At 38.3% G+C, this 23,736-nt stretch overlaps 1 protein-coding gene across 1 annotated transcript in view; it reads right to left on the minus strand.

Moving 5' to 3' along the window:
* Nucleotides 1–12,898: 12,898 nt before the first annotated feature.
* Nucleotides 12,899–23,736, minus strand: part of LOC149230489 (protein ENHANCED DISEASE RESISTANCE 2-like) — a 118,622-nt gene continuing 107,784 nt past the window's right edge. Inside the window, exons 5-6 of the mRNA XM_089378964.1 lie at nt 13,751–13,873; nt 12,899–13,359 (exon numbers count right to left, since the gene is read on the minus strand). Of these exons, the coding sequence (XP_089235090.1) occupies nt 13,252–13,359; nt 13,751–13,873 (231 nt within the window). The 3' untranslated portion in view covers nt 12,899–13,251. The remainder of the gene's footprint in view (nt 13,360–13,750; nt 13,874–23,736) is intronic.

Below are 23,736 nucleotides of genomic sequence, written 5' to 3' on the forward strand. Positions count from 1 at the left end.
GTCTACAAATTACATGGGTTTCCCAAGGTCATTGTTAGTGATAGAGACACCAAATTCAAAGGTAAGGTCTGGAAAGTATTTTTCAAACATATAGGAACCTACCTCAACATGAGTTCAGCATGCCATCCTCAAACAGATGGTCAAACAAAAGTTGTCAATAAATGTTTAGAAGTTTACCTATGATGTTATGCAACAGACAAACATAATAAGTGGGCTCAATGGTTACATCTTACCGAATGGTGGTACAATTCCACTTATCACCACACTTCAACAAAAATGCCTCCATTTTAAGCATTGTACAGTTACAAACCTCCTAAATGGAAGAACCTTGACATTATCGAGGCAAAGCTTCCAACAATTAAAGATCAGTTGGAAGAAACACAAAAAACATTCCAAACACTAAAATAAAATCTAAATATTGCAAGAAATCGTACGAAGCAGTAGGCTGACCGAAACAAAACCGAAAGAGAATTTGAAGCTGGAGAATGGGTATTTGTTAAACTTTAGCCTTACAAGTAGTTATACTTAAAACAAAAGAGAAGAAACAATTTGGCACCAAAGTTTTATGGATTGAACCAAATTAATAAAAAAACAGCCAAGTAGCATACCATTTGAGCCTTCCTAATAAAATTCGTTTTCACAACTTCTTCCATGTATCTTGCCTTAAAAAAGCACTTGGAAAACACCAATGTAAAAAATTAATAATGTTGTAATTATAGATTAATTAGGAAAATGGGCAAAAGATCATGCCCTTTCACCAAGCAGAGAAGGCATAAACTAAACAAGATGAGAAGGAAATTAAAACAGGGATAGAAGAAACAAAACTAGCAAAGGCAGGAAAGACAAAAGAGAAAGAAACAGAAGCAAAGAAGGCAGAAGTGTCTCCTGAAACACTAGAAAGGGAGGCAACAACTGTTCTTGCTGCACTCAGCACCCCAGTTAAGCCCAAACAAAAGAGAAAAAGGCAACCATCCATGTATTTCAGGGCTCGAAAAAGCACCAGGATAAAAATAGGGAAGCCACAGCCACCCTCGAAAGAGCCTATCACCTTTGAAGAGGCACCCGAGGCGGTATATAAGCCAAGGACCCTTCTATGTAACATCAGCATCCAATCATTAATTAAATATATACAAATATTTTTGTTATATCAATTAATGAGCTTGTACGCCCCACAAAGTTTCTCTACAGAGTAGTGAAAGCAATAATCAACACCTAAATAGAAAGTATAAACACATTATTTGTTAAAATTGGCAACTAGGGACAAACTCCATGTGGGTCACCTCATTTATGGCAGCTGATATTTTTTCTAGATTCCTCTTGTCGAGAGGTGTAGGATTGATCTAAAGATCATCCGATTCCGACAAGTATTTATGGAGATATGAATTTATTTGTATTTACTTGACAAATTGTCAAGGTCGACCAAAAGTTAAATGTGTGGCACACATGCCCAGTGAATCATATAAATACAAGAGAGGTTGATTCATTTTCTCATCATCTCATCTCACTCATTCTTCTCTCTCTCTCCTTAGCTTTGGGTTATACAAAGAGCATCTCACATGTGGAAGAAGGAGGACACATAAGGGCAAGGAGGACGCAAAAGCTGTTGAAGGTCTCTTTGACCTGCGTTGACCAAGCGTTGACTCATCCAGGGTGCGGTTTTGGTGTGGCTCCTCTCCTAGGCAGGGTGCAGATTTTGGCACAAAAATCAAGGCAATCCGTCCACAGGTTTGACTACCCTAGTTTTGGGCAATAGGTTGACTTCAGTCAACAACAATTTGACTATGTTTTTGGGGATGTTCAAAGGTTGTTTCTTCAGGCTATTCGAGGGCTATTTGATCGGAAATTGACCAAACATATTGGAGGTCAATTTCAACTCATTTGACCAATTTTGACTTTGTTGATCTAGGGTTTGCTGCTGCTGATATAAAATTACAGAATTTTGATTTTGTATTATTTCTCTCTACTGAACTATTGAAGATAAAAGAAGATTTGATCAAAGGGTTTCCCCGCATTGAGGTTTGTCCCTGGATAGCCGCCACATCTTGTGTCTCTAGTCTTGGCTTGTTTTTTGTTGATCGTTTAATGTTCTATTTGCACTTTATTTAATGTATATGTGATTGTTAATTTGTGGCTAATAAGAAGAAAATAAGTAAACTGCTCTAAGCATAGAACATACCGTAATTTAACATGGTATCAAAGCTGAGGTGAAGACCAAGCCCAAGCAAGAACAAGAGCAAGAGAAATCACCAAAGAGAAGCTTGGTGAGGCTATCCTAAAAACTTTATGGGGTCGTCAACACTCTTCCTCGCCGAAGACAAGTTCCGTGAGAAGTCTGACTATCACAGATGGAAGATGTCTCTCGATATGACTTTAGAAGATCAGGAAGTGTTGGACCATGTGAGAGGCAATGTTGTTGCGCCTCCATCAAATGCATCCACTGTTGCCAAAAGAAAGTGGTCCAAGGGAGAAGTCAAAGCAAGGAAGATCATCCGGGACTCGATCGTCAAGTGCCTGGTGGCCTATGTTTCCAAGCTGACAACCTCCAAGGAAATCTACGATAGACTGGTGAGTTTATTTAAAGTTAATGATGCAAATGAAGTTTTGTTCCTTAGAAATAAGCTGAAGGAAATTAAGAAGGGCAAAGATGAGATTATGCAAGCATATTTCTTAAGGATCATCGAGATCAAGAATGATCTCCTATCTATTGGGGAAGTAGTTCCTGACAGGGAAATGACTATCACAACTCTTGGAGGACTGCCACTTGAATGGTATATATTTAGGACTATTCTCAACAATAATGTCATCCCATGATTTGAGGAATTGATGGCTAGATGTATTCAAGAAGAGACAAGGATGGAAGAGCAAGAAATGCTCGCACTTAAAGGCCATCCCTCTACCTTTTCTTCTCATGCTAAAAGAAGAAACAATTCTGGGCTAAATCCAAAGGAAAGGTTGGACCGAAGGGTGGAAGAAAAGGATGACGTTCCAATTGCAATAAAATGGGCCACTATGCGAGGAAGTGCCCTGATAAAAGGGACTCACACCATGACAATGACCAAAATCACTCTCAAGGCAATCAAAGGAATGACAGGTCCAATGGCAGAGGTAAAAGAAACGCTGGAAATCAAGGAAGAGGACAACCCTCCAAGAAGGCAAGAAACTCCAGGTATGAATCTAATGTTGTTAACAATAAGCAAGATGAATATTGTCTACCAGCGGCCCTCTATATTACTGCTCCCCCGTACACGCTGGGAAATTGGCATATTGATAGTGGTGCCTCAAGGCACTTCACTGGTTTCAAAGAAGCCTTATCTAATCTGATAGAGAAGGAGACCAACTTGGAAATTGTCCTTGGGGACAACACAAAATATCCCATGAAAGGCGTAGGGAATGTCACTCTTCAATTGAATCAGGGTAATACAATCCATTTGCAAGAAGTCCTATATGTACCTGATCTAAAAAATAACTTGGTGTCTATTTCAGCAATGGAAGACAAAGGCTACAAGGTAACCTTCATCGATGGCAAGGTACGTTGCGGAAAAAGAATTTTAAAAAAGCTTTCACTCTTGGGTTTCGAGTCGATTCATTATATCAGGTCGGAGGAAGTCCGCTAGGTGTCATGTCTTGTGACACATCACTTCAGTGCGAACTATGGCATCGGAGGTTTTCTCGCCTTCATTATAAAGCTCTACCCAATGCAAGAGAAATGGTGACAGGGATGCCTGAGTTCCAAGTAGAGCAAGAAGGTGTATGTCTGGGATGTGCCGAAGGGAAGCTCAAAAGGGGACCATTCCCCTCAAGCCTAAGCAAGACCTCCGATATATTGTAGTTGGTTCACTTAGACATATCTAGTATGATGCCTGTGAACTCCTTGGGAGGATATTTATATTACCTCACTTTTACAGATGATTATTCTCGCAAGACTTGGATATACTTCTTGAAAAAGAAGGATGAAGTGTTCACTTGGTTTCATCACTTCAAAGCCTTGATCAAGAATCAAGTTGAAAAGAAAATCAAGATCTTAAGGACTGATAATGGGACTGAGTATGAATATAATGAGTTCCATGACTTTTTCAAAGAAGCTGGCATTAAGATGGAGACTACAACACCATATACTCCTGAGCAGAATGGTGTGGCGGAAAGGAAGAATCGTATGATTGTGGACTTTGTTCATGCTATGCTTCACGATCGAAGACTTCCGAAGTTTTATGGGTCGAAGCTGCAAATACCGCCGAATATGTGCTAAACCGATGCCCTCATCAAGCATTGGGTTCCAAGACTCTCGAAGAAATGTTCATTGGTAAGAAACCTGACGTATCTCATTTTAGAATTTTTGGAAGCCCGGTATATTTTCATGTGCCGAAGGAGAAGAGGAATAAATTGGGTGCATCTGGAAAGAAAGGAATCTTCGTGGGCTATAGCGAAAACTCTAAGGGATATAGAATCTATGTGGCTGGTTAAAGGGAAATCAAGATTAGCCATGATGTCACCTTGTACGAAGATATGGCCTCTTAGCAAAGTTGACAATCTTCCTACTCAAGGGGATCTAAAGACGCTGACACCAGGGAACCAAAGGAAAAGGAAGATGAGACGATGCTCGATGTGGAAGATCCTATGGTTCCTATTGATCCCCCTCCGCAAGAGCCTTCCTCTTCTAGGAAGAAGCCTTCATGGCTAAGGAGGACACTTGATGATGCTGAAGGGCACGCTACACCGAGGGGAACCTTCCGGGAAAGTAAGAAGCCGACCGGGTATCAAGGATACTTTACCATCATAAGCACAATCATCAAAAATGAGCCTTCGTCATTCTCAGAAGTTGTCAAGCATCAAGTATAGAAGGATGCTATGACTGAGGAATATGAGTCCATCATGAAAAGCAATCTCTGGGATGTGGTTCCTAGACCCCAGGACAAAGCAGTTGTCACTTCGAAATGGCTTTACAAGATAAAGCATGCAATTGATGGAAGTACAGAAATGTATAAGGCTCTTTTTGTCGCTCGTGGCTTCTCTCAAAAGGAAGGCATAGACTATGATGAAATATTTGCACCTATTGCCCGATATACCACCATCTGCTCGATCATAGCCCTTGCTGCTTCGCAAGGATGGAACCTACATCAGATGGATTTCAAAACCGTGTTCTTGCATAGTTCGATTAAAGAGGAGGTCTATGTGGAGCAACCCGAAGGATTTGAGATTCATGATTGAGAATCTCACGTGTGCAGATTGAAGAAATCCCTCTATGGGCTAAAGTAGGGACCTCGAGTGTGGTATGAGAGGATCGGTAGCTACCTAATGAAGTTGGGATTCACTAGGGGTGAAGCTGACCCTAACCTTTACTTTAAGGTTGAAGATGACAAACCTCTCATACTGGTGTTGTACGTTGATGACCTCTTTCTAACAAGTGCAGACCCTCTCATTCTCAAATGTAAGAGGGAGTTGGCTTTCGAGATCGAGATGAAAGACCTAGGACTGATGCACCATTTCCTAGCACTGGAAGTCTGGCAGAAACCAGAAGAGATTTTCCTATCTCAACGAAAGCAGGTGGTGAAAATATTGGAAATATTTGGTATGGTGGACTGCAAGCCCGTGACTACCCCGATGGAGCTTGACTTCAAGAAGTTAAGCGATAGTGATGTTGGATCTGTTTTACGAAATGCTACTGAGTATCGTCAACTCGTCAGAGCATTGATGTTCTTGGTGAACTCCCGTCTGGATATATGCTTTGCAGTGAACACGTTGAGTCAACATATGGTTGAGCCTCACCACACATTGGATAATTTGGTGCCAAGAATATGTTGATATATCTTCGTGGCACAATCACTCATGGGTTGAGATACATTGTCGGGGATGTGAGACTAGTTGGATATATTGACGTTGATTGGGCAGGCAATGTGGTGGACCAAAACAGCACTTCCAGGTGCTGTTTCTCTTCTTATGAGGGTCGAGTATGATGTATTGAGCTCTAGGAGCTCCAGGGGGGCGCAGGGTACTTCTTAGAGCGACATGCGACCACAGGGCGACTCACCATCCCCTGGTGGTGAAGTATGTACAGGGTGAAAGGTTCAACCTTCCCCTGTGACACCTCGTGTCGACTGTAGGATAGGATGATTAGTTCTCCTATGGGCCAGGTTGATTAGTTCTTTGTGGCGACTGTGGAACATGATGATTAGTTCTCTTGTGAGCCAGGATGATTAGTTCTCCGTGGCCACTGTGGAATAGGATGATTAGTTCTCCTATGGGCCACGATGATTAGTTCTCCTATGGCGACTGTTGGACGGGATGATTCGTTCTCCTGTGGACAGGATGATTAGTTCTCCTATTGAGGCATCCTACCCATGCAGTCTGGGACTCATGGGAAGTACCTCTCATCTAATCAACGAGTAGGGAAATGGGGTTAGGGACCATTAGTAGTACTATCGATGGACGCATCGTTGTATCTACTGTACTCCCTATGCTAGGATGACCTCCATTGATCTGGGATCAGTGAAAGTGGTATGACACACTCTGAGATTGACTTCGGGTCAGTGGAGGATGGTATGATACATCCTCGATCATTTCTTCTTCTTCATAGTTCGAGCAAAGCAAGGCCAAGAAGTGCAGGGCAGTGCATTTGATGGCTGGGATAGTATCATAGTAGCGACGGTCAGATGGATTGCAGATGGAGTTCTCCCTAGTTGAGAGGGAGCGTTAAAATTGGCAACTAGGGCCAAACTCCATGTGGGTCACCTCATTTATGGCAGCTGATATTTTTCCTAGATTCCTCTTGTCGAGAGGTGTAGGATTGATCGAAAGATCATTCCATTCCAACAAGTATTTATGGAGATATGAATTTATTTGTATTTACTTGACAAATTGTCAAGGTCGGCCAGCAATCAAATGTGTGGCACACATGCCCAATGAATCATATAAATACAAGAGAGGTTGATTCATTTTCTCATCATCTCATCTCATTCATTTTTCTCTTTCTCTCCTTAGCTTTGGGTTATACAAAGGAGCAGCTCACACATGGGAAGGAGGACACATTAGGGCAAGGAGGACGCAAAAGCTGCTAAAGGTCTCTTTCACCTGCGTTGACCAAGCATTGACTCATCAAGGGTGCGGTTTTGGTGTGGCTGCCTTTCTTAGGCAGGCTGCAGATTTTGGCACAAAAATCGAGGCAATCTGTCCACAAGTTTGGCCAACTTTGACTGCCCTAGTTTTGGGCAACAGGTTGATTTCAGTGAACAATAGTTTGACTGTGTTTTTGGGGCTGTTCAAGGGCTATTTCTTCAGGTTGTTCAAGGGCTAGTTGACCGAAAATTGACCAAACATATTGGAGGTGAATTTCAACTCGTTTGACCAAGTTTGACTTCGCTGATCTAGGGTTTGTTGCTGTATAAAATTACAGAATTCTAATTTTGTACTATTTCTCTCTGTTGAACTATTGAAGATAAAAGAAGATTTGATCGAAGGGTTTCCCCGCATTGGGATTTGTCTCTGGCTAGCCGCCACATCTTGTGTCTCTTGTCTTGGCTTGTTTTCTGTTGATCGTTTATTGTTCTATCTACACTTTACTTAATGTATATGTGATTGCTAATACGTGGCTAATAAGAAGAATAAAAGTAAATTGCTCCAAGCATAGAACATACCATAATTTAACATCATTGCATATTGAAAGTGAGAATTTTTCCCGGATCTAAAACCATGCCAAAGCCTCAATATCTCTCATAGTAGTTAAATACAGAAATTGCAACATAAAGCTTTAAATATGATTATTATCTCAAAACTAAAGAACTATTATCGTGGAACTAAATTACTCAACCATCCACCATTCGTATCTTATGCTTAAAAAGGAATCAGAGTGTATATAATGTTTACCAAGTTATATAGTGTGAATTATCATTAAGATGCTTGTGAAAGAGTGACGGTGCAAGATATAATGTGTCTTACTAACCATTGAGAGACAAAACACCATCTAGAGAGATGCCACCATAGATCATAAACATGCAAGGACTAGATGTGATTTGTTAGGTGCACCATTCTTCAGAATGTCCTCCGTATATTTGGAACCATGGAGACATTTGGATTTCACAATACATCATGCAAATAGAGACAAGTTAAGTGAACCTAGGTGTGTGAAATAAACCGTGTGCAACCGGAGTCAATAGATACCATCACTGTCACAAGCAATAGAACCAAGAAACGTACCATTACTGCAAGTGTCAAGGATAAAAGTAAAACTGGAACAAATGTGATTATGCAAAGTATGAACAGATTTGAGCTCAAAGCATCAATTCAAGGCACTGAATACCAACAACCTTTGTGACTCCAAACAATGGTGAAAAACCTTTCTAAAGTTAGCATCATAAATAAGGTCATTTGGGCATTGATTGCATTTTTTCTCTTCAAGATGTATTTATGCCTTTAACATTGTTCAGAGAAAGATCATGAGAGCTTGTAAACTCTAATCCCTTACCAGAAAGTTATGGACCTGGAAATACTTCAAACAATAAGGGTTTCTTTTAGATATTTAGTGTCATGCCATGAAACAATCTAGTAACTATAGATGACCAAATAACAATAAGATTAACCCTGAACTTACCACGCACCAAATATGCAGAGATAGCAATACTACACGTTTAAAACAGAGGACCATTTCAATGTGCCACTTGCATTTTGTATTAGTTTGCTTGGGTATTTTTTGTATCAGATTTCTTTTAATGGTATTTGGATCAAAAAAGAGTATTAACACTGCAGATAAGTGAAGTAATGAGACCAGAAATTTGACCTTGTGCAGATCTACTAAACGCTTGCCAGGAAGTTCTAAAAAAACCGATGTGATAACTACTCGTGCATCATATTTGTTTGAGAGAAAGAAAACATGTCGCCAATGGAACTCGGGTCTAAGAGGACCAAGAGGTCAATCATTGAATGATCAAAATGCAACACATCAAGCTCAAGTAATGCAACGTTCAGGCACTTACAAAATCGTTTGATTTTACTTGAGCTTATACACCATTGGATTATGCTTTAACACTAGTAAAAAACTTTCTCAAATAAACTTATAGTCAGTAAGATTTGATTATTTTGAGCATAACCCAGTGAAACACATTAGGTCAGGCAATTGGGTTTAAATTATTGCTCAGGGTTCGATCCAAAAATAGGTGCAATGAAGACCATACGAAGTGCTAGCTATCTAATTCAAATGAAGAACCCCTTCATAAACCAATTAGCATAAGGGATCCAAAATTTTAAAGAAATAACAATGAAATACCCTTGGATTCCAGCAATCTAGATTAAGATTTAACAAGCAAAATCCTAGGTTGGAAAACAAAAAAATAAAATAAAAGGAAATGATGAAAAAATAAATTGAGGATTTTGATTGAAGATTATTGAAACCCCAAGAGGTGGGTGATGACATGAAAAAAGAATATAAATGCCCACTGAAAAGACATACCTGAGGGCTTAGGGTTCAACCCAATTTTCTTTGAATTGTGATATTGAGAAGCACAAAGCTTGGGTTCTCTAGAAAATAAGGTATCAACTTTGGATTTAAGAGATCTGTGGCTTGTGTCTTTTGAATCAGTGATCAGAGAATCCACAGTTTGAACATCTTTATACCAACGTTTCAAATCCCAAGTGGGATCCATCATCAGGGTGGAAGAATGATGATACAAGAAGAGCAAAAAACCAGAATAAATACTAACGAGGAAGAAGAATAAGGAAGAACATAGAGTCGGCTAGAATTTTTAATTTATTTTATATATTTTATTTTTATTTTATTCATATCAATTATTATAAATAATTAATATTTATAATTAATTAATTATTATAAATAAATAATTAATTAATATTAATAATATTTATTATAAGTAATTAATATTTACAATAGAATAATTATCATAAATAATTAATAATAATAATATTTTCTTGTTATTCATATTAATTATTAATTATTAAACATAATTAATATTTAAGGTATCAACTATTCTAAGACCTTTACTCATATTGGCAAGGTGGACATCATTCAATTCATGCTTTCATTTGCTTCTAATTTCATATGGGAACTTCACCAGATGGATGTGAAGTGTGCCTCTCTTTGATGGAGAATTTCATGAGAATATTTTCATGCAATGCCCCGCTATTTTTGTTTTCGCTTGTACTTGTTCACTTGTTTGTCAATGGAAACCTCTTTACAGATTGAGAAGGTTCTTAGTACATGATATGAGAAGATTTCCCATTTTGTCTATGTTAGTCATTTAACTTCTTTCCAGCTAGATCCTATTCTTTATATTCAGTGTGCTAATGGTGATATTCTTATACTTGTCCTATACATGGATACACACAAGTGTTGACAAGACCCTTGGCATGAAGAAGCAGCTTATGAGAACTCTTGACATGACTAACTTTGGCTTGTCACCCTACTTTCTTGGTATCCAAGTTTGGCAACTTGATGACATTTCCCTTTCATAATCTGAATATGGAATAAGTTTTATCTAATAGATTCCAAACCTTTACTTACTCTTTTTTAATATGGGATCAAGTTACATGCTTATTATATCTCTTTGAACATTGATGCCACTTTCTAGTGCCACCTTACAGGAAGATTCATCCATTCAAATCATAACCCAGATATTGCCCTTGTTATTGGCCTTGTTTCTAAATAAATGCAAGATCTGAGGGAAAATTGTTGGAAAGAAACATAGTGAACCTTTAGATACATCAAGGGTACCTGTCAACATGGGATTCAATATTATTGTGGGGCTAACTCTACATTAGTTGGATACAAAAATTCAAATTGTGTTAGAGACCAAGATTCTCAAAGGTCTACCCAAGGGTTTGCTTGTTTTCTCAACCTCGGGTTCAGTTGCTTGGTCAAGCAAGATGCAGTGTCTCTCTAATCCTTTGAGATCAACTATAGAAGTGGTGACATTGCTCTAGGAAGTCGTGTCGATTTGGACATTATTGGATGAGCACGAGATTCAACAAGAGAAACCAACTTTACTCCAGCATGATAATCTAAGAGCTTTTCAAGTTTCTCGCAATCTTATGTACCATCATCCATGCAAAGGCCAAGATTTTTCAGGTCGATCAACATTGTATATGGTGTGGTTGATACAAAATCAAGTTATTCACCTTGAATATCATTCAATAATAACCAAATTGTTGACATCTTCACCAAGCCCTTCGCAAAGGATAGGCTTGTCAAATTGGGGTAAAGGAAGTTGTCATTAATGGGGGTAATTTGTAGTGCCTCCTTTCTTGTGCCCCAAAATCAAACTTGGGGGGGGGGGGGGAACATTAGTTTAATATGATTTAACCTTGACATCTGACCTTCAATAGCTCCATGTGATGAATCATAATGTCAGTGATTGCCTGGCTAGAGCTTCATCCTTGTGTTGATGCATGCTTATGGTGGAGACAACTAGGGTTATTATCTATTCCTACATCTATATATAGGGTTTCTCAACCCCAATGTATCACCATGTAATCATTCTTGTGCAATCATGTACTTTCCCATATTCTCTTGTTCTTTTTGGGTGGTGTGGAGTCTCATGTTGATCCTTATGCTTATAGTCTAATTTTTACAAAAGACATGTTTCTTGAATCTCTCATGGCAGAACGATGTTTCTCAACACATGCACTAATCCCAAGGATAAATGAACATGAAACAGTTTGTGAGACATTCAGTCAGTTCATATTCTCTAGATACAGAACAGTGTATCCGATTCCTACCACATCATTTCTGGTAACATGGTGTGGGAGAGAGATACATTTGAGACAAAGCAGTGAAGTAGACAAAACAATGTTTTATAATTATTGTTTTTTGTGGTCTAAAAAAAAACCATTTTAGACTAATAAATATTGTAATACATATTTGTTACATTAACATATAAATAACCCTTCTTTGCACGGTAGAAATTAGAATAGGATCACTGCCTGCTAGAGGTAGTTGTTTCTAGTACAAAATGAGTCATGCTTCCTGCTACCTCCTCTGAACTGTAAATAAAAAAAGCATGTGAACAAGTTCTAGTATGACCAAAGAAAACAGTAGGCTACATATTGAGCCAAGACACTATGCACCTCATAGGGTTATACAAAATATATAAGACTGTACAAGCATTCTGGTTGAACTGGATGTCAGTATGGTAGCAGGGCTTCCTTATCCACATCCACTTTCACTTTCTCTGTATGGCTGTCTTCAGGCCAAAAGAAGATGAGTAATTTTATAAACACAGTTATCACAATTTTTCGAACAAAACAAACATGTTTCATTGTTCCAATTCTGCCCCACTATTCTCTCGTTGCTGGAATTTGGTCATGAATTCAGCAATTAGAAAATTAAATCACATCTCCACATCCCAACTGGAAGCAGTAATAATAAATACTCTTTGTTTATTGCTTGACAAGTAGTGTTATGCCCACTGTGTAATCAGCACCCACAGAATATAAAGAACAAGAATCCTATATTTCCCAGACAAGCATGCATACTTGATTTTAAAATTTATATTGACATCCAACCAAATCCCCGCTTGAAACAAGTACTTGAATTTAAAATGTTGAAACAGACACAAATATGAATATAGCAAAGAGAAGAAGTTTACCCAAGCAACTTTTTGTGTGGAAAACGGTCTATTGTGATGTAGACAGTTAAATAAATAATCAATATACATTACATGTGCTAGAACACTTACGACACAAGTCGAAAGATTACCTCATTGTCACTTTCTCTCATTGATTCTGATTCAATATGCAGTAGCATTTTGCATGAAATGGTATGATAATTTAATTTGTGACTAAAGAAAACACGTAGTAACTTGGAGTAGTTTTTACTAATCCGTGAAGATGACTAAAGAAAACATATAGTAACTTGGAGTAGCTTTTACTAATGCATGAAGGTGGTGATGACTACCCACTGTGACCAAAGGAAAACTCATCATAATATTATATATTGGAAAGATATCCTCTCGAACCATATGTTCTAATTACAGAATGAAAAAGGCATGAACTTTAAACCCCATACAAATTTCTGTCAACGCCAGAAGAACAAATGGGAAGGCTTTGAATTTGAAATTCAGAATAACCATGGCCAACTTGCAGGCTATGTTGTAACCGTCAACATGAAGAAGACAGTTAAAGCTTTTCACATGGTAGATTATCTTCAGGCTAACAGATTCCACTATCAGGTCTCTCAAACATGAGCAGATTCCTGCTCTTAATGAAGACATCTGGACGTATTATAAAACAGTTGAATCAGTCCTCTCCTCGTACTTAAACATGAGGTAAGGTGGTAAGTAATTGCTTATAATTTGTAACATCAATCCTGTTCAATCTCAGGCAACAGAGAACTTGTTCTGGCAATTCTTCAGGTTTGTTCCCCTGTTACAGAATAGCATAGATCAGCTAGAAAGATCTGAAACTTGAAGAAGTATGATGAATGATGATATATGTCACCCATGATAGGCATGGGAAAATAGCCCTTGCAGCTAACCAGAAACCAAAAACAGAAAAAGAGAAAGAAATGCTAGGAACATATATACAAAAATAGGTAGCAGCTGTAAGGAGCTGCTGAGATCCATAATAGGCATGAGAGGAACATATTAGGAACAGTATATTTTGCATGGAAGTACTTGGTTTCCCATATCTTAGAACAGTATAAATTTGTACCTAGTATCATTGTTTTATCCTCAGGCATGAGAAAGAAGGGTGAATTGATAGCAGCACAAGAAAGAAAGTTTACAAATGAGCTTTATCTCTCATGTCAGGTTACCTGAATTGTCAAACAAATATCCAGGATGCAGAATTTTAATCGATCCTGAAATGCTTCAATCCCCTTTCTTGCAATATAACTGAAACGATGCACGTCCAAATCAATCTCAAAATAATTTGGACCCTGCCACACAATGCCTTGAAACGATCAGTATAAGAAATGTAAAGTTTCCATATGTGATGAATATAAGCAGTCAACCAAGTTGCTGCAAAAGATCTAGAAAATTCTAAAGTAAGACAACAGAAATCTAAATACATTGAATTCAATAGGAGATCCTAAATATGTTTGAGACCTTGTAATAAGCACTCCAATCTGCAACACGCAAATCATCAAATCAACCAGGGTGACTCCATAGGAATATTGGGAAAGTTCACTGGAATAATTTTGCATGGAAGTGATGTATTAATAGATTTCATCCCTCAACTCTCCATACAATAAATAAAACAGAAAGACAACAAATGCTGCGACAGAACATGAAACCTTTATTTGCATTTCAAGGACTTACCGCCCAAGCAAAAGATTTCACACTGAATTTTGCTAGATCATCGAGAGAAGCTGAAAATCAAGTCATTGCTCATATGACGTAATAAATTTCATCTTATATCTTTGATAAGAAAGGACGTTATATGACATTATTGTTTTTGCATCATCAGAACAACTTTCCCTCCAGAGAGAGAACAGTTAACAGAACAGCTAAATTTTATACTTATCACTTTGAACAAGCTATTTTGCTATCTGTCTAACTCTTAGTGGGTGTTTAAAAACATTGTGACTTGCTTAGTAATAAGTATATAACAATATTATTAGACATCCTCTCGGATCTCAACTGAAAGCCCAAATCTACGTGAATCCAAGTAGAGCAAAATCTAATCAATGGATGTTCTGTAAGTCAATGACCCGTTGTGAATGCATAAGCTATAACATTGTGACACCCAAGGAAGATATCAATAACCAAATAAAAAATCATTGAACGAGAGTTCAAAGACCTAACACGTTCTGTACATGCATGAAATGGATAATTGATTATTAAAGAATGAATATTCGATTGATTACAGTTTTCTATGTTTGATGTTTTAACTATCTATATAATGTATAATGGTGTTTCCTAATTTTCTAAAATTTTGAAAATCATGTTTCTCAAAATTGTATTTTAAATTTCAACTACCAACCAGATTTATTTTCTCACGGCAATTAATTTTATTCCCAGAAATTTATTTATTTAGCCAAATAAATACTGAATTACCAAAAAATAAAATCACTGGTATTTTTAACTTCTAGAAATGAATATATGCAATGGAATTTAAATCAGAGAGATCAATCACACATTGAAAAAATAATTCACCCACAACAATTCTCTGTCATCTATTAATATGGAAAATCTGAGTTTTCGACCCACAAAGATAGAAGGAAAAATACAATAACTGGAACCTATAACTCGGCCCCCACAGGATGAATTCGGCCAACTGGAAATCGGCCTCTAGAAGAAATCAGCCTGATGAAATTCAGTCCAATCAATAAGCCCGCAAATCAACCTATGCCCTCTCTGCGTGCTATCACTGCACCTTAGGTAAAAACTCGCCCCCTAACAATTCGGCTTTCTCCAAATCAAATCGACCTTCCTCCAGCGACTCAGCCTCCTGGATTAGCCCTCAATCATCCCGTACTTTCCTCCTCTGCGCTCTAGTCCAATGAGCCATACGCAGTAAAGAAAATCACTCTTTGTGGGATGATTCGCTCTCTTGAATTCTTGTTGTGTCTTCACCTCTTCGCTAGGCTTCCTTTATAATCTTCATTAAGTCCAAATCCCTAACCCTAATCTCCCTTCTAGAAGATTTTGGAGATCAATGGTTGAGATTATTTCTAAGTCACTTAAATAATTAAATTATTTATACTTGGAAAATGACTTAATAGTCCACAATAATTAATTGAGTTTAATTATTGTACTTTTCCTAAGCTAGACTTGGGAAAGAAGACATAAATCACTTTCTCCACCAAACAAGCACCTAAAGTGGCAATAAATCATCTCCCACATGCTAAGATACCAAGCCTATGCAAAAGAGCTTCCGAAGCTACCACTAGCTTCAACACTCCCTCCTAGCAAGGAATGGATTCTCCACCACCCCCATCTTATCTCAATGCTTCAAAAACTTCCCTTTCACTAGAGGCTTAGTGAGAACATCTGCCACTTGCTCCTCTATAGAAATGTACTACAATCTCACGATATCTCTCTAGACCCTGTCTCTAATGAAGTGATATCTGATCTTGATGCTCTTAGACTGATCATGAAACACAGAATTCTCAAAGAGCTTAATGCAACTCTGATTATCACAGTGAATCATCGTTGGCCCCATCTGCAAATAAAATAGTCTTGCAAGCATCTTGTGAAGCCACACCGCCTCACAGCTTGCCATACTTGCTACCATGTACTCTGGCTTTGCTAAACTAAGTGCCACTGGCTATTGCTTCCTATTGTACCACGAGATCATGGCTGATCCAAAGCTGAAACATCCAGATGTGGATTTTTTGTCTACTACACTCCTTTCCCAATCAAAATCTGTGTACCTTTGCAATGCCACTTCTCGACCTCTAACATATCTCAGTCCAAAGTCCATCGTACCTCATAGGTATCTCAACACATGTTTCGCTTCCACCCAATGAACCTGTCTCATCTCCATCATGAACTAGCTAAGTGTGCACACAACAAAGCATATACTCATCCCAGTGTTGACCAGATACATTAAGGAACCTATTAGTTCCCTGTACAGTGTGGGATCCACCAACTCGCCTTCAAAAGCACTTAACTTCTTCAAGTTAGTGATCATCAATGTAGAAATAGGCCTACAATCCTCCATCCTAAACCTCCTCAAGTTCTCAAGTGCATACTTTCCCTGTCCAAAGAAAATCTCTCTTTGTTGCTGCCACATCTCAAATCCCAAAAAGTAGTGCATCAATCCAACGTTTTTCATCTCGAACTCCGAAGCAAGATCCTCCTTGCACATTCCTATGAGTTTCTCCAATCCTGTCAAGAAAAGATGCTCCGCTTAAAGTACCAAACATAAAGTACCAAGATGAGCGACTCACCCTCAACAAGTACATAGTACAAGTTAGGATCCGCCTCACTCTTGGTAGAACCCCAAACCAAGAAGATATCCATCGATCTCGGCATGCGATGCATGTGTAGCTTGCTTCAGCCCATAAATGGCCTTCTTCAACCAACATACATGAGAATCTCTCCCATGCACCTCAAAGCCCAGAGGTTGCTCTATTAAAGTTTTAAGGGCTAGATAGTTCCCTGTTGTAGATAATTACATTTTAAAACATTTTCAATATTTTCACATTACATTCACTCCATATCATCATAAGCAATTATATAGAGAGAACATTAAGATTAACAATGCAGTGGAATAGTAAGGAATATTAGAAAAAAAGCATACACAATAGAGACACCAAGATTTTTGGTCAGAGACCAAGGAAAAACCCCACAAGGGCAAAAACCTAGAATCAATTCTTCTTCTTCTTATATGTTCATCAAATGTTCAGCTAAGATAAAAAGTACAATTATAATGAGACAAGTCTTCAACATCAATCACATTAGGCCTCCTAGGGCCAAACCTAGATCATACAAGATCCTCATAAGATGGCAGCAAACAAGCCTATCAAGGAGACATTTACAAGCCCTCCTCAAGACCTCTGATTGGCCTCCTAGTGATCAACAGATGAAACCATAAGGGTTGCTTCCATGTCATTGTCACAAGTAGCATATATCTTTGTCTCAAGTAGCATACATGATACTACCCTAGGAGCACTTGTCACTGTTATGTATCACAGTCATATCACTGTCACATATTACTGTCATAAGTATCACAATCATAGGAACAAGTATCACTTCCATACATCATTGTCCAATCACAGAAGATGACCTCTGCAACTCAATGAACTAAGGCTTGATAACTAGCCCTCTTGACTACTCCTTGCATCCTCAAAGAGTCAATTCTTAGGGCATCATAGTTTTGTCCACACATAGTGACAAATTTGTGTCCACTGTTCTAGGGCTCACCAAACCAGCCACTAACTACCCTCCAAGTCACTGTTCCTAGGCTGATTCAAATTGTTGTTCAATACACTAAACAACCTTCTACATATTGGAAAATGTAACTAGGTTCGGTCTTCATTATTGCACTTGAAGTCAAAATGTAATATATTTGTCAAAAGAAAGTGAAAGAATTTTATTATTAAAATGAATTGACTTATTAAAGCATGGGTTTCATGCTTGGGTCAATTATAGGTCAAGCCTTCATCGTAGGCTTTAGGTTATTGTCAAAATCATTTATTGTTTGACTCCTCCATCAAGTCATCCTCTTCAGCAAAGTCATCAAGTTGGTCTCTACATCAAAGTCTTCAAGTCAGCCTCAAACAATTATCTTAATGTCGACCTTATAACAGTGATGCATCTATTCAAATAGACATATTGGCTCATTTATATGGAGGAACCACTATATATACCAATGTTGCATTAATCGTTATCGGGATTAAATAGGCGCGAGGAAAAAATCGGAGAAAATCGGAATTATCGGGAAAAAATCGTTTGGTACAAAAATATTCATTTTTTTTCAATTTTTTTAATATCTAAACCATCTACAACATAAAATAAATACATTGACACATAAATATGATAAAAAAAACTAATATATAAGATGTTTAATATCATTTCTAGCGCTAAAATCACACATAACATTGAATCATGCCCTGAATAGTAAGTCTTGACTCCTGAGTCCCAACTCAGCCTCAAAATATCAACAAAAAATATGATAATGTATCTCATCATGTCATAATGTCATGTACAATAAAATGAAAGTCTAATCCTATTGATTTCCTTTGCCTCTCTTGTGAGAAAATGCCACAGCTTTCCCTTTCCCTCTAGATGTAGATGCTGGTGCCTGTGCGGGTGGAGATGGCAGTGGAGTCTGATGTGCTCTAGAAGCTGAAGAACTAGAAGTAGGAGCTATAGGAGGTAGACCACGTCCTCTATTGGTGGCAGGGGTAGCCCAGGCAGGCGGTGTCACTTGGAAACATTACAATCTCCCAATCCTGAAATCCTGAAAAACTGATAAGTCTGTTGGACTTTGAATGAAATCTAAAATTCTACTTTCTCCATATGAAATCCAATGAGGTCGGAACCACTCTCAAACATCTTGAGTCATTTCATGGTAATGTTAAAAATTTAAATAAAAGTGACATTCTCCTTAATCTTCATTTTCACATTCCCCTTAATCTTCATTTTCCTTAATCTTCATTTTCATCATTTTACTTTAAGAATTTAACATTACCATGAATAGCATATCAATACTAGGGCCTAGAGTTGATCATTAAGCTGCCCCACTCAAAAATTATTTGTTTCTTTCAAAAAAAATTGCATTTCAAACATTTAGCATCCCTTATAAAACCTCGCTGCCCCGACTGCCCGGCGATTTTTCAAGTTTTTATCGTGATTTTTTCAATAAAAATCGGCAAAAAAAAATCCGGTTTTTTCGTTTAATTATCGCGATTTTATCGGCAGAGGGAAAAAATCGCAATTTTTTCATTTTATTGCGATTTTCACAACACAGATATATACCCAGCTCAGGTATTTGCATTAGTCTCATTTCATAAGTTCGGATTTCAGAGATCAAGGTTCGGTGCTATAACAGAGGAAAGAAGCTCACATATATCTCAGGAGGGTTTGGATTATCTCTGAAATTACAGTTCGGATGTCACTGTATGGTAGTGTGGATTTCGGTGCAAATACAATGAAGGACTTGATGTGACAACACTAAGAAGGCTTGTTCTGATGACAGTTTCGGTGACATCACATCGAGCAGTTCGGATTACAATAGAGCTCAGACTAGGCACAGGGATGATCTCGATAGCCACAGTTCAGTGCTATTCAGTGTTGCTACAATGACAAGGTCCAGATACAGTGAAGATGGTTTCAATGTTGCCACAGTGACAAGGTCTCACAGTGAGATGATTTTGTTGTTATCACAGTGATAAGGACTCAATGCTCTCACAGTTACAAGGATGACTTGATGGAGGATGTCTTGGGTTTAGATTGTAAGGGTCTTGGTCATCTCATCTTTTGAATCTACTGAAGGAAAAATTTATGACTGGGTTTTCCCCTCGAGGGGGTGTTTGCCCTGGCAGCGTGCCTATATCTTGTGTTCTCTTCTATTTGTTGCTTGGCATTAATCTTGATAATAAGAAAACATAATATTAATAATGAAAACATCACAAGTTAATGTCATTAATTAGGGAAATCATTTAACTGCCAAACCTATGGATTTCTGAACATGGTATCAGAACTATGGTATTGGTCAAAGGCAGTTATGGGCTAATAAAATTAATGGAACTCACTACAGGAGATCAGTTGATCTCGGTACTACCACAGAAGGTCGGATCTCTGAGATTATCGCGGACTACAGTGAATTGGTTTCAGTGTTGTTACACAGTGAGAAAGTTCAGATATCACAGTTAGAGAGTAACACTGTTTCGGTACCACCGCAGTAAGAAGAGTCAACGTAAATGGTTCGGTCTGAGGTTAAGGGTATAATAACAGTAATAAGAGCTCAGTATTCCAACAGTGAAGATATCTCTGTCCCAATGTAATTATAGTGATGACTGAGAAGTGTTGATGTATTCAGTGAAAACTCTCTGACAAAAACTCAGACTTGGGGCCATTGAAATGATATGATCGAGATATCAAGTTCGAATAAAACAAATGTTTCGTTGTCATTACAAACAGCTTGGATAGGGTGTAAAAATAATCTCTACGCTTCCACAGTTTGGATCTTTAAGTGATGATACAGTCCTAGCATTTTTTATGACACAACCTGAATATCTTCGGTGAAGAAATGACTTGGTGCTATGATCAGTGCTCCCAACAGTGAGTAGGCTTCGATGAAAAGGTGTCAGTGTTATTACAATAACACAGTTTTGTTGCTTCCAACAAGAAAAGGAGTTCGGTACTACCACAATGATTCTGTGTCACTACAATGTGAGGGGTTCACTACATTGAGAAAGGACAGAACTTGGTACAGCTTCCTATGAAGGTCTATCAAGTACAAGCACAAGAAACCAGCTCAAGAAATTCAAGTAAATACTGTCAAGATACACATGCTAGTCTAGTAAGTTATCAAATCAAAGGTATGTAAACACAAGGTACGTATGCTCATGAGTTCTTAAATTTTCAATATATCTAATGTTGAATGGTTCATATAATCCTTGTTGATATCTAGTCTAGGCTAAAGAGTGTACTCTCGAGATAGCATATTAAAACCTCAATCCTATCCCTCTAGGGTCTACAAGTAAATCTAGGATTCCAAGCAAAAGTCCTTGATTGAAAGAAGAAATAACTTTTCATAGGATTCCATCCTCCATGGTTACATAGGAGATCTAACTTGAGAAATGAAGTCATGTTCTTGGTATCACATGTTTTGCTTGAAAGCATGCATTACAGGTATAGAAGATCATGGCTTACACTTCAAGAAATACCTACAAGGTTTGTCAAGAAACATCTCCAGGTATGTCTATATATGTTATAAAATTCTCTTTATCTTATTTTTGAAGTTTGCAATACATTACTAACATTGCTATGTCTAACTATCTTGAATCATAGAGATTCTTGTTTAGGGTGATTCATCTATTGATAAATCTACCCCCCTTCATATCCTTAATTGATCTTATAGAACCCTAGACAAGTTCTCTGGAAAACGCTAAACTAAGGGTATGCTAATATTTGAAACCCTATAACTACTTAGGGTTATTGAAAAATGCTATTTGAAAATTTTTGTTGATAATTTCATGTTTGGGATTTCGGTATGATCATGAAAACCTAACTTGTTAGGGTTGAATGATGTTTGTCTAAGATCCCGAACCTTTGAAATCTTTGGAATAGTAGGGTTTGCTTTGCTATGTTATGAAACCCTAGATATTTAGGGTTTGGTTAGGTCTATAAGAAAAACCCTTGTTATGTAATTAGAGTCCTAGGAATGAAACCCTAGGTAGGTGTCCATTGGTTGAAACCCTAGCTTAGTCTAGGTTGGTATATGTCTAACATTTTAATATTGCCTAACATATGATGTGCTTATGATATGCTGATGAATTCCTAGATATATGTATTGACCTAATCGTTAATGGTCATGAGTCCTAGGGTTTGGAAACAAGCCCTAGTCAAAGTTTGATGGTCTAGGACTCTAGGATGATGTTTGGAAAATCTAGGGTCTTGCAGCTAAACCCTAGTAGTAGTTAAACTCTCTAAGTATGTGTGATAAGACATTCTATGAATCTACATAATGATTGTTGAGATTGTGTAAATGAAAAAAATCTAGGGTGAATATCAAACCCTAGTAGATGCTAGTCAAGATGTTGATTAAGCTGTGATTGGTTTTGATTGTTGAAGCTCGTGTATGAAATCTTAGTGAGTCTAACATATGAATTCTGACTAACTAAGAGATATCAGAGTTGTGAGATCAGTTACGTACTTCTCAATAACTGAGTTGCAGTGCAGCAGTTAGCAATGGTAGTGCTATGGGCAGCACGATGCAGCATGATGAGAGGGGTTGCAGTGCAGATGCAGTAGTGGCAGTGGCAGGGCCATGGGCAGCAGCATGGATGCAGAGGGAGCTGTCGTATAGATGCAGCAATGGCAGTGGCAGGGCCATGGGTAATAGTACATGATGCAGCAATGCAGAGGATGTTGGGCAACAGGCCTAGCATCAACACAGGTACCGAAGCGGAATGATCAAGGTGATCCTCAGTGAGGAGTATTACTAGAGCACAGTCCTTGCTAAGAGGGAGTGTTGATTTGGGGTAGCATCGGATGTGCTCTAGCCACGAAAATTGGTGGAGAGGCTAAAGCACATGAAATCTCCAATACCCAGAAATGGTTTGGGAAAAATCTAACTAGTTTGGGAGATATTAAAATAATTAATATTTTTAATGAAATCCCGAAGTCTAAACTTAGGGACAATAAAATATTAATGTGAATTAATATAAAATTGAGTTAGAATGGTCCAAAAGTCATGGATCAAGCCAGATCTAATCTTAGCCATTGATTAGGGATTTAATCTCGGCCGTTGAATTGTCAACAAGAAAAGTATAAGAGGAAACTTGAGGGTCACTTCGAGAACACACTGAGTTGATCAAGAATTAGATTTTCTAGGGCAGGGCTTGCTGAGGAAATCGAAGGAGTGATCAGAGTTGCAGCTGAGGGGCAATGAATGCAGAAGCAGAGAGGTAAAGATAATATCGGCAGCATCAGTGCAGAAGCTGGGAGAGGGTTGATGCAGAGCCAACTAGAGGCCACGTAGAAGCAGCTAGAGGCCACGCAGAGGCAGCCAGGAGTTGCGCAGAGCCTGAGGAGGGCCAGCGTGGGAGACGCAGAGGCTCCAGAGGCTGACGTTGAGCCTGGAGAGGCTGACACTGGGCAGGCGCTAGGCCAAAGAGGCTAATGCAGACCCTAGAGGTTGACGCTGAGAGATTTCGTGGGGCAGATTGGGGCTGATATCTGTCCCCGACTGAGAGGTACTACTGTCGATGGCATTCTCTGTTGGGTGAGCCATTTCTGGCACCTAGATTGTATTCTAAAACTGCTTAATAATAAAACACTCAGATAGCTGCATCGGTTTTTCCGCATTGGGTTTTTCCGAGGACATTAGTCCAAGAATAATGGTGTCACTTGTGTGCATGTTTTTTCCTTCAGTTGATGATCTGTATGTGTTGAGATTGTACTTGTATTTATTTTCAGTATTTACATGGTAAATAACTTGTTAATTAACAGAACAAGTAGGAAGAAATAAATCAGAAAGTACAGGAAGGATTTCTAACAGATAGACTTAGATATTCCAACACAAATCTTAGTTTCTGCTCTAAGTACATCTTCCACTGCTCAGAAGATGCTTGATATAGCATTGCCCAGGCATGCCACATCTCCTTAGTTGTTCCTCTACTAG

Source organism: Pinus tabuliformis, chromosome J (genome assembly GCF_031772625.1).
Source record: "Pinus tabuliformis cultivar Carrire ecotype Pingquan chromosome J, CPIR1, whole genome shotgun sequence".
Taxonomy (NCBI): Eukaryota; Viridiplantae; Streptophyta; class Pinopsida; order Pinales; family Pinaceae; genus Pinus; species Pinus tabuliformis.